At 44.3% G+C, this 12,708-nt stretch overlaps 1 protein-coding gene across 1 annotated transcript in view; it reads right to left on the minus strand.

Annotated features, from left to right (window-relative positions):
• Positions 1 to 1,442: 1,442 nt before the first annotated feature.
• The window catches only part of LOC124594140 (transcription factor hamlet-like), a 212,804-nt gene continuing 201,538 nt past the window's right edge, over positions 1,443 to 12,708 (minus strand). Inside the window, exons 12-14 of the mRNA XM_047132496.1 lie at positions 10,116 to 10,335; positions 5,128 to 5,271; positions 1,443 to 5,037 (exon numbers count right to left, since the gene is read on the minus strand). Coding sequence (XP_046988452.1) covers positions 3,262 to 5,037; positions 5,128 to 5,271; positions 10,116 to 10,335 — 2,140 coding nt within the window. The 3' untranslated portion in view covers positions 1,443 to 3,261. The remainder of the gene's footprint in view (positions 5,038 to 5,127; positions 5,272 to 10,115; positions 10,336 to 12,708) is intronic.

Raw genomic sequence — 12,708 nt, forward strand, 5'->3', positions numbered from 1 at the left:
TTCCCTTCCTATTTAGTGTGCATACACCGCATGAACACGACAGGCAAAATAAAACTGAACCAGAAAGTATTTTTTGCTTCTTAAGACAAGCAAACCAGTTTTACATAATCTCACATGGGTGTGAATGACTTAATCTGAAGTTCCTGAAGAATGAAATATTTTCTGAGCCAGTTTTATTTTGTCCCTCCCACATCTAAACCACTTCGTCTATATTTGCTTGCCTGTGGTGACTGTAAGAGATGATGATATTACTTTCATTATAGAATTATGGTCAAATAAATATATGAGGACTTCAGGACATGGCATATTCTGTATCACTTAATGTACTCTCACAAAGTAGGTATGTCTGGTGCTTCATATACTCTCTCTGTGTATTTCATTCTTTGTGGTATTGAGTTACATCACCTCCATATCAAATGAAGCAGTGTCTGTGAAATGATGAACTCTGTTAACTAATTGCGTGTGCCTGTTCTGAAAATTATGTCAGTAAGTTAATGACAGAATAGTCAATGAACACACTGTATATTGTGGAGCTCTATGTAACAGTGACGTACAAGATAAATGTCACCTATGGCCTTGTGATACGCTCAAATGTTATTCCACAGTGGCACGGCTTGCTATCCAGTTAAGCTTCACAGTAAATAACACAGCATTTCACAGAACCCTGTTGTACATGCAACTCTGAAGCTGAAGTATGGTGTCTGCACTAACAACAACACATCAACAGAAATGAATTACCTCGGTAGTGAAGAAACCAGGTAGCTACTGATTGTTGACGTGTAGCAGGGTTTGGGTAGTCAACTTTTCTGTTTCTTAGGTTATGTGTACAGTACATCTGCAATAGAATTCTCATTGCTTAAATATTCTTCCAGAAACACAAGATGGTGGATGTAGTATCATGGTCTAAGAACCAATATCTTTTTGGAAAGCACTCTCTTCCATCATCATGAACCACATCCATCATGCACAATGTTGTCTTCTTCAGGGATGTTATTTCAACACAATAATATGCCCTGTAACTTAGATACAAATCTTTGATCTTCGACTTCAAATTGTTGACATTAAGAAACATAAGCAACAGTTCATTTGCATACTTTTTACGATTTATTACTCCTCTTGACAGAGTTCTAATTCAAAAAGCATAACATTTTTCACAGAGTGTAAACGAATTTTACTTATGGTTGTTATCGCTGGAAGCAACATCAGAATCACGAAAACTACTTTTGTAAAAGGGCAGAGTCGATAATGAGTGTTGTTGCTCATTATACAATGATGGACGTGTTTGATGACAAGCATGTTTATTAGGTAGTTGTCAAGAAAACAAGTTGTCTCTTCAGTGTACTAGTCACTAATAACTGATACATAAAGGTGTTCAGCAAAATTCACCTAAAAGAAGAGCATGCACATAAAGTAGCACAACAATAAGGTTTCAATTATTCTTGTACTGGAAACAAGCTTTATTGTTTTGATATGCATATCTGAATGCTTAATAAGTGATTGTGTAGATACATATTTATTGTTGAATGACATTTTTAAATCGTACCAACAATATTTAAACACATTTTTTACAATATCTGGAGAATACACACCAAATTTTAGACCATATAATACTTTCTCTAACAATTAGTTATATGAATGGCACAGCATGAACACCGGTCATAAAGTAGTTTCAACTGTGTAGGATATCAATACATAAAATTTTAAAACGTCATTATGATGTTGAGCATCCCCATCAGACGAATTAATGTGAACTGCTTAAACAATTTCGTGCTTATTTCGTTAGTGATATGTGATGCTGATCTTATGAACACTTAACAACTGGTTTCCTACGTAAGAGCGTCAGATCTGCACTTGAAAACACTTCATCAAAATTGTTATTAAAGCTAACACACTTTTCAGGTGGGCAACAGACACAATAAACGGGCGATGGCCCTTATATTTGACACAGGAGCTTATCGTTATCAGATCCTAATACCGTTAAAATTTTGTACACCAGTTTACTAAAGACATTAAGTAAGAAAACCACATTGACAATTTCTTTTCATTGTTGCTTTTCCTTATGGCTGCCTGTTGCCCAGCACTGTTATCGCAGTTCCACATTAAACAGTCAGTTAGATCTCTCAGCTGCTTTCACGTTAAGTGAGGTCTAAAAACATTTTTTTTTTCGTGTTGGCTACTACAGGGAAGCTTTGTGATATGTTGAACTGAACTGATTCTTATGTTTGATATGTGAAGTTCCTTGAATTATACGGTATTTTAACATACAGAAAATGGTTCAACAGGGTTGTGTTGAAATGTTGAGCACCAGTGGCAGGTATATGAATTGTAATATGTACAGTCCTGATAAATATAGCAGCAGATCTAACAGAAGAAACATTCAGGTAAATGGAGAGTGCAGGCCTTATGAGCCCAGATGTGCTGAGAATTACTATACAGAAACACTGAGAAGTTAAGTTCTTCTGGTGCTATAAACCAGTCGAAGTCAGAGTGCAGTTAGGCCGGAGATTTGTAATGAGTATCTTAGCGGATATTTTTAACCAGATAATGAAGTGAAATGACAAAAGAACCTATTGTGCTTATGAGAACTGCATGGAGCCTCACAGTGAATTGAGTCTGAAATTGTATTTCATATAAATATTACAATATCACTGACAAATCATAACAAAATAAGCTTTACAGACTTATATCAGTACAGAGAGAGATTTACTTGGCTTGACATGCTGATACGTATGATGGTAACTTAAGTAATATAAATTGTTTATCATCAGACATGGACTAGTGTGTATACCAACAGCAATGAAAAGTCAAAACGTTTTTGTAGCTTGTTTAGTAGCTACTTGCATTCATCTGAAAGTCTCTCAGAAATATTTCAGTTATAGAACTGTAGCGTCTCTTCCAGTTACACTGTGACTAAATAACTTCTCACACAAGAAATAGTAGATTTTGGCTTTGGCTGTTTATCACACAATGTGGAGTACTAAGTACGAAAATGAAAATAAAAAATACACAAATACTTCGTTCTTCTGATATTTGCACGTGAAGAGAACCATAGTTTCACATAATATCCACTCCCTTGGAGAAACAACTGCTGCTTTTTTACTGTTGTTTACAGTCTTGACTGGATTCCCCTGTGTCCAACTATTTAGTAATGAGACAGAGACGATCGATCAGTCACAACAGAATCGTGAACACGCAGTCCTTTAGGAACTATACAATGAGATTTCAGATTTCCCACATGGGACATTGTCATTCCGGTCCCTGTCAGGTGGACACTTCGATGATGTCATGCTCGGCACAGTTGTTATTTGTAGGAATTTCTTCTTTTATTGGTTTTTCCGCCTTTACTTTTACTTCGAAAGAAACGGGCGTCTGCAGCTCCAATGGCGGCACCTCCAAGTGTTCCTGACGATTCATTTCGTTCCTGCCTGTGTCAGGTGACGTTCGTGGTGACTCGCCAGCACAGTGATCCTCCGGTTCCGAATCGACGTCTCGCTCTCGCTTGATAACCAAGTCTGCCACTGCCTGCAAGCCTGTAGCTGATATTTGTTGTTGTTGCTGTTGTTGTTGTGGCTGGCCGAAGTGATGTGGCTGAGTGGGGATGTGCTGCAACCCAAGCGCCGGCGACGGTTGAGGAGCACTAGAGCTGTGGTATAGGTGGGCCATATGAGCTTCAGCTCCCATCGACGATGGAGGAGGTGGCGGCAGTGGCAGAGGTGACGAGTAGGCTGCCACTTTGCCCATGAAACTGCGTATCTCGTCAAAACAGGCGTCCTCACGCTCGTTCTCGTTACTGTCTGGGCTGTCCGCCACGGCGACGACCCCACTTCCATCGTCTGCCTCGTGTTTCTTCAGGTGGCGATCGAGGTTGGTCTGCTGGCCGAAGCAGCGATCACAGAGCGGGCACTTGAACGGCTTCTCCTTGTTGTGGATGTTGCGCACGTGCCGCTGCAGGTTGGACGAGATGCTGAAGGAGCGCTCGCAGTACTTGCACTTGTACGGCTGCTCCCCCGTATGAGTGCGTAGGTGGCGAGTCAGATTGGCAGATCGAGGGAACACCTTGCCACAGAATTTACAACTGTAGCGATCCTTAACCTTGCCGCCGGTTGCTCCATTGGGAGCGGATCCCGGTCCGCCTGTGCTGCTGCCGCTGCCTCCGTTGTGCCCACCGCCAGCAGGAGGGCCCGTTCCACAGCCACTGGCGCCTAAAGCGCTACCTCCACTTAGAATGTCCTGGTACGGCTTCCCACCGCTCGCGAATCCCGGCAGCGGGGTACGCAGCATGTCGTACGGGTTATGCCGCCCAGCCAACATGGGATGATGGTGACCGTTTGCGATGCCATTAGTGAGAGGGTTCAGGTACGGTGGGAAGGTCCTTCCGAAAGCAGCTGGAGGCGGTGGAGGCGGTGGTAGCAGCCGGTCGTGGTGGGTGGCGGCCTGAAAGGGCGGGAATGAAGGAGAGCGGTAAAATGCGTCCAGGTACACAGGGTGCAGTGGCCGCGGGTACGCCATAGGCGGCAGTTTGGTCAGGCTCGTCGGCGTCACAGCCAAAGATGACACAGGCGCCGTGGCGTTCTCCACCGGTGGTGAGAGTGGTCGTACAGCTGCCACCGGCTGCTGCGGCGGGGTTTCGTGCCTCTGGAAACCCGACGCCGGAGACGCCGACGGCGAACGACGTTTCTCTGCTAAGAGCGGCGTCGGCGTTCTGGGTGACTTCTGCGACGTTTCTTTGGCGTTCCAAGCGTCGCTCCGATCCGAAGAGAGGTGGTGATGCTGAGGTGACGGTGTCGAAGGACTGACGGTACTCGGTGTAGAGACATTGGAAGAGAGTGACCTTCTGTCTTCGGGAAAGGAGGTACCGGCGCCGGGGAAGTCAGCGCCGGGAGGTCTGTCTTCACTGTAGCGACGCTTCTGCACCCGGAGGTCGAGCGGCTGATCGCAGCGCTTGCGCTTCGGTTCGCCGGCGGAGGATTCGCTGTCGGGGGCGGCGGCATCGGAGGCTGGGGAAGAGGCGGGCAGGGCGAGGCGCAGGTCGTGCGGCTGCTCGCCGCCGCTGGCCTCGTCCTCGCGGCCGCCCCCGAGGTCGCCGTCGCCGTCGCCAGCAGAGCGGCCGTCGCTGTTGGAATCGGCGTCGTCGTCCTCCGACAGCTGCAGCTCGCGCGCCCGCGGCTGCGGCAAAGCTCCGCGAGGGTCGGGGTACGTGGCGGCCAGGGGTGGCCTCGCGGGCGACGGCCGCAGCTGCGACACCGCCTCGTCTGCGGAGGGCGGCGACACCTGTGGATAGACGGGCCGCTGCTTCATTCATCACTTACTGGTTCAAAAATGGTTCAAATGGCTCTGAGCACTATGGGACTTAACATCTGAGGTCGTCAGTACCCTAGAACTTAGAACCAATTAAACCTAACTAACCTGAGGACATCACACATACATGCCCGAGGTAGGATTCGAACCTGTGACCGTAGCGGTAGCGTGGTTCCAGACTGAAGCGCCTAGAACCGCTCGGCCACACTGGCCGGCACTTAGAGGTGCACGCGTAATTAAACTGACGTCGGTGACACACAGGAATGAACGTACATTTAATAGGGAATTCTATCCATAAAGAATAAAAGCTATTTAATGTTCTCTATATGCGACGCGTAATTGTATGACTTTACAGCAATTAAACTACTACAAGATAGCGACCGGTCTGAAAAATCTATAATTTTTGGACAAACTGAATTTACTGAAAAAGTCAGGGAAGCCTCAAGGGACCACTAACTGGCCCCCCACCCCCTACTCCCATTGCGATAAAGCAAAAAGTAGTTCCATTTTAAAAAAGCCTAGTTTTCAATGTTTAAGACGTCATATCTCGTCAATAATGTTTCGTGCAAAAATATAATTTGACAATATATTCAGTGGTGTATGTGGATATGGCCTACTATCTGTGTTGCGGATAGAGGTAGTACTAATGAAGTAATAAATTAAAACATCGTGCCGCATGGTGAACTTTTACTGCATGGACAGCGAAAATGTAGAAAATGATAAATTTTTTCCCTTTCTTTATTTTGTGAGGCAGGTAGAAAAGTTTTTCGGAGATAGTGCAAAATATTACACCAATTCTAACGCTTGAGCCTTGTCCCGCAGTTACGCACGGTCAGCCATCGTTAATCGGATTTGGCATGTTAATGGTTAAGGGGTGGCCGGATGCCCTTCTTGCCGCCACCCCGTACCCCCTGGGACGTAATTAGTGTACCCCAACTGTCTGCGTCGAGTGTAATCCATGGAATAGTACGAAAGTGTTCAGATGTCTGCGAGCCATGGAACTGAGGCGGAACATGGGCACCAGCCCAGTATTCACCTAGTGGGATGTTGAAACCGCCTAAAAACCATATCCACGCTGGCCGGCACATCGGCCCTCGTCGTTAGTCCGCCGGGTGGATTCGATCCGGGGCCGGCGCGACTACCCAAGTCCAGGAAGCAGCGCGTTAGCGCTCTCGGCTACCCTGGCGGGTCTGTAAAAGGTACTACACCAATGCCGTGTGTATTTTCATTCATAATGTATAAAATATTCTACTAAGACCCGAAGGAACAGACAATTAATGCAGTTTCGAAATGGTTTCAAAGTATGCGTAAATTTTGTTGGAACTCGCTAAGCGTTCTCATTCTCACATGCTGAATGAATACACACTGAGTGATTTGCGCACTGTGAATTATACTACTTTCAGACATACACAAAGTTTATATCTTTAATACTTATCGTTTTGCGTTCACTCTTGAGGGTAAGATTGCACCTCTCATTGAGCAGATTATCACAGCATTGTAAATTTTTAAATTCTTGCATGCACAACTGGGTCACCGTTTTATAAAACAAACTGACATAGACTCTTCGGGAGAAGGAGGTGGGGCGACGTTTCGAGAACTTGAGCTAGCCGTTGTGGGCAGAAAGAAATTACCCGAGTTTCTGCTCCGAACAGAATAGGTAATGGTGTACCGTAAGGAAAGGTGAAGAAGGTTACTCAATTGTTGTTGTGTTAGTTGCTTGATCGCGGCAACATCGGCAGCCCTCGCCGTCCTCGGAAATCTTCATTGTTGCATGTGGTTTCTAGGGCGGCAGGTACGATTCTCATTGCGTGATTGGGACTGTGAGGGAATATAAGGCGCCCCGTTGTGATTTCCTCATTCGCACAAACTCAAACGTGGGTCTTTTAACTTTTAAAAATCATGATTACGTATCCCTATTTGAACAAGTTTTGCTTTGAAGATCAGAAAAGAATGTTCAGGCTTCCGTTATTTTTTTACTAAGTCTCTCGCAGTGTATACTAGTTAACAAAGAAGATAATGTGAACTAGGGCGGATGGAAATCTGATGCATCGTTAATGTCAAATGTACTTATATTACATTCCGCTGAAAACCGTTCGAAGCAAGTTCTTGCGAGGATTTCTCATATAGACATTTCAAAAAAAGTTTTGCTTCACCTCGTTTCCGAGAGTTCCGGAACCTGTAGAGAAAACTGGAATAGAGATCAACAGAAACATAATTTCCGTCATTTTTATTGCTCATGAAAATCACACATAGCGTGTTGTACCACCATACACCAATACCTTCAGAGGTGGGGGTCCCTTGCATTGATGCATGCCTGTATTCGTCGAGGAATACTAGCAACAAGTTCATCAAGCCACTGTTGGTCCAGATTGTCCCACTCCTCAACGGCGATTCGGCGTAAATCCCTCAGAGTGGTTGGTGGATCACGTCGTCCATAAACAGTCCTTTTCAATCTATACCAGGCATGTTCGTTAGGGTTCACCCCTGGAGAACATGCTGGCCACTCTAGTCCAGTGATGTCGTTTTCCTGAAGGAAGTCATTCACAAAATGTGCACGATGGGGGCGCGAATTGTTGTCCATGAAGACGAATGACTCGCCAATATGCTGCCGATATGGTTGCACCATCGGTCGGAGGATGGCATGCACGTATCTTACAGCCTTTACGGCGCCTTCCATGACCACCAGCGGCGTACGTCGGCCGCACATAATGGCACCCCAAAAAGAGCAGGGAACCTCCATCTTGCTGCACTCGCTGGACAATGTGTCTACGGCTTTCAGACTGACGGGGTTGCCTCCGAACAAGTCTCCGACGACTGTCTGGTGGAAGACATATGCGACACTCATTGGTGAAGACAACGTGATGCCAATCCTGAGCTGTCCATTCGACATGTGTTTGGGCCCATGTGTACTGTGCTGCATGGTGTCGTAGTTGCAAAGATGGACCTCGCCATGGACGTTGGGAGTGAAGTTGCGCATCATGCAGCCTATTGCGCACAGTTTGAAACGTAACACGACGTCCTGTGGCTGCACGAAAAGCATTATTCAACATGGTGGCGTTCTTGTCAGGATTCCTCCGAGCCAATCCGTAGGTAGCGGTCATCCACTGCTGTAGTAGCCCTTGGGGGCCACAGCGAGGCATTTCATCGACAGTTCTGTATTTCCTCCATGTCCGAACATTGCTTTGGTTCACTCCGAGACGCCTGGGCTCTTCCCTTGTTGAGAGCCCTTCCTGGCACCAAGTAACAATGCGGACGCGATCGAACCGCGGTACTGACAGTCTAGGCATGCCAAGTACCTTCTTCCTGGTGGAATGACTGGAACTGGTCGTCTGCCGGACCCCCTCCGTCCAATAGGAGCTGCTCATGCATGGTTGTTTACATCTTTGTTCGGGTTTAGTGACATATCTGAACAGTCAAAGGGGCTGTATCTGTGATACAACATCCACAGTCAACGTCTATCTTCAGGCGTTCTGGGAAATGGGGTGATGTAAAACTTTTTTTGGTGTATGTACTTCAGTTTATCACACTGCGACATGCCATATCACATAACGGTGAAAGACGACGGTTGCGATGTAATTTTCATTTAAATTTATCTGCTGTTTACATTTTGGTAGTCGCAAAGTCACACACTAAAACGTATAGGTACTTCCCATTAACCTAGAATGATGACATTGGCCAAGAATAAAGGCTTAACAGTGTAAGTAAAGGAAAATACCAGTAACTATAAATTTTAATCTTATCGCAAGAAAAAAAAATTTCTTTTCTCATTTGTTGTCTGACTGTCTCTGTGTCGATCCGTCAGTTAAGACGCCTTTCCTCAGAAACGAGTAAACGTATCAAGTTGAAATTCATGTCACAAATAATGTGTATAGTTTCTTGGTGGTGTAAAACAGTTAAGCTCTTAAGTCAATATAACGAAAAGATACGTCCATTTACGTCACATGTTTTGACACTAGCAAACTCGCTATTAAAACCAATTGACCTAGGATCACGAAATTTGGCCAGAAGTAAGGTTTAACAGTGCAAGTAACGGTAAAAAATCGTAAAAGTGGTAATTTGTAATTACATCACAAGAAAGTAAGTTTTTTATCATTTTTATCAAACTACACAGTAAAAACATTCTCGAAAGTCTTGGAATTCCCATTACCATTATCTTCTAGGTATCATTGTCGATAGCAGTAAAAAATCGTCGAGATTTTCGATTCGTCGGATGGTTAAACGTTCTATATACTTAATTCAGTTTGTACAGAACCCTCAGAGCGCAAGTCCTATTCTAACCTCACTAAATTTTTTTTTACTATTTTCTTTTTCATTTAGTAAAGATGGCGTTGTGGCCAACATTCTGCTTAGGTACAGATTCTTTAGTTAGCATGATCTGCGTTACACTTAGTTACGACGGCGCTGTGGCCAACTTTGTGCACAGTAAAATGGTTCAAATGGCTGTAAGCACTATGGGACTTAACTTCTGAGGTCATCAGTCCCCTAGAACTTAGAACTACTTAAACCTAACTAACCTAAGGACATCACACACATCCATGCCCGAGGCAGGATTCGAACCTGCGGCCGTAGCGGTCGCGTGGTTCCAGACTGTAGCGCCTAGAACCGCTCGGCCACCACGGCCGGCTGTGCACTGTAGACAGCAGTTTGTAATTTTATATTTTATTGCAATAAAGACTACTGAAATAATACAGATCGCTGCACTTGTTTCACCACACGATGTCAAGTAATGCAAGTCATAATCTCCCAAAGCCTGGTAATGCTCATTCGCTCTTGGCACCGAGCGGTTTCAGCTACGGAAGGAAGGGAAAAACACGCACCTTGTGCTTAGCGCCGCTAGCAGCGACCGGCGCGGCGGTGGGTGGGTGAGGCGATGTGTACCCAGCTGGCTGCTGCAGCGGCTGTGGGGGCGGCTGCTGCTGCTGCTGGCGGGGGCTGAAGCGCTGCTCCTCTGCGCACAGACGCGTCTGCGCCGGCGGCGGAGTCTGTTCCAGCTGCTGCTGCTGCTGCAGCGCCCGGCTCCCGCTGTCCTCCTCCGCCCTGCGACCAAGCACCCAACTCGTCATCATTTCGGCACTTTCTAACATTCTCGCGATTTCTCAGAGGATTTGTAAGTGCTACCACGAATGTGGTGAGTTCAGCACCACCGGTTCCATTTTACCCAAGAAAACTCGGAAGCGCAGGTGCTTATCTTTGTTCCTGTTGGTCCCCTTGAAGACGAGAATAAATTATTTACTGCTTCCATCACTTATTCCTGCCGCTTAAGTACAGCACATTTACATAATATTAGTTTGCACATCTTTTTTTCAAAAAAGAAGTCGAAATAATTCTCCAAATATTGAGAATTTCAGCCGGAAACAGCTTTATTACTTCTGGTATTTCGTTCCAGCTATACAACCCTTCACCATTACTCGAACATGGACGGCAATACTACGCATCACTTTAACTTACTGCAAGACAATTTATTCACTTTAACTTACTGCAAGACAATTTATTACGTCCCTCCAGCGGAACGTCCAACATGCCACTCCCCTTGCTACCTTGTAGGTGCTTTCACAGAGTCAGCACTATTTTTCATATACGAATCTACCTATTACCATAACAGATTGTCATCAGAGTGTAAACGCAGTTACAGATCAACTTCAATACATTACTAACTGTTCTCTGTTTCTGCACAATGACCTCTTTTATCTTGAATCCGTGTTTGCATTAGGAATAAATTTGTTTTTGGACCGGATCCACCTTGGGAAAGCACCGAAAATATATCAGGGTAAAAAAAAAAGATTGTGTTTGATCAAGGGAGAACCTATCCAAAATCAATAAATGACCATTTTCTATTTCAATTAATTTAGCTGTGCTTACCTCAGTACTGCATATAACTGATTAGTTTGTTACTGTAACTACTTAAGTAATTTTTATAATTTAACGTTGTTTTTCTTTTGATATTTTCAAGTTTCTTTAGAAATGATGGCAATACCGCTGTCTGTGTGAATCGAGAATGTTTCTAAAATTCGAAGTAATTTGAAAATTTAATACTGTGATTTTATTCAAGTTGTAACATTTTCATTAATGTATTACGTATGCTCTGCATTCCGATCTTTACACTGGTACAGAAATCCTGAACAGTAACAAACTCTTATAAATGCGGAAAATACAAAACTGTACGTTTCATAAAAGATGGCACCTATCTCTATTCTGTATGAATCTAACTGACATTTCCATTTTTTACATTGTACGGGATTGTTATCGAAGTATATACAGCCTTAAATTATAAACAAATAACTTTTCAGAATGTGATGTTTCAACATAATTGGTGTTCTGATACGTATCTACTGATGTACGGCTTTAATCGTCAGAACAATTACACGGAGTTAGATACTGGCCAATTTCGTCACAACTTCTGCTGCCTTACTGAAATTTCATCTCACGTCTCTTAGTGGCAAGGTGAAAATAAAAGCAGTGTCTCAAAAGACAGATAATTTGCTCTATACAGGAGGATTCCACTGCCCCTACTAATTCTTTTCATGCTAACCGCACTACGTTTGTATCACAAACTGTATCCGAACAGCCGATAGCCACGTGATTTCTATTAAGATCCCTCTCAGAGCTTTGGACAACTATTACATACCTGAATTTTACTGTTAAAAATACAAATGAGAATTAGCCATGAGTTACACACTACTTTTGGAGGAAGATATACTTTACTTCTGCCATACTTTTACAACTGTTCCAATCATTCTTTGCGTAATTAGTGGTGTAGTAGTACAGTTTCTGGATGTCTCTGTAAGTTTATTCCGCTTACAGTATTTCATCTTCCGTAAGTGGTTCTGAAACGTTGCCTTATAAAGCGTGTTTTACCACTGGAAAACCGAGCGAGGTGGCGCAGTCGTTAGCACACTGGCCTCGCGTTCCCGAGGACGACGGTTCAATCCCGCGTCCGGCCATCCTGATTTACGTTTTCCGTGATTTCCCTAAGTCACTTTAGGCAAATGCCGGGATGGTTCCTTTCACAGGGCACGACCGACTTCCTTCCCCATCCTTCCCTAATCCGATGAGACCGATGACCTCGCTGTTTGGTCTCGTCCCCCAAATCAATCCAATCCAAACCACCGGAAACAACGAAATTAGCAGGAGATACCAAAATAGAAAGCGTGGAAGTAATAACTCTCCGGTATATAACCCCTGAACTATTAACGAAAGTTAATGCACTATAAATTGAATAAAATTACAGAGACTCCAAAAAGTATAAGACTACACCGCTAATTACACAAACAAAGATTGGCGAGACCTGGATAAGTATGGCAGAAGTAAGGTATAACTTCGGCCAAAAATACCAACCTCATTCGTATTTTTTGCAGTATGATTCAGTTTGCTAACCAGGCGCTCAAAGCTCCGAGAGGGAACTTAAACCGA

This window comes from Schistocerca americana, chromosome 2 (assembly GCF_021461395.2).
Source record: "Schistocerca americana isolate TAMUIC-IGC-003095 chromosome 2, iqSchAmer2.1, whole genome shotgun sequence".
Taxonomy (NCBI): Eukaryota; Metazoa; Arthropoda; class Insecta; order Orthoptera; family Acrididae; genus Schistocerca; species Schistocerca americana.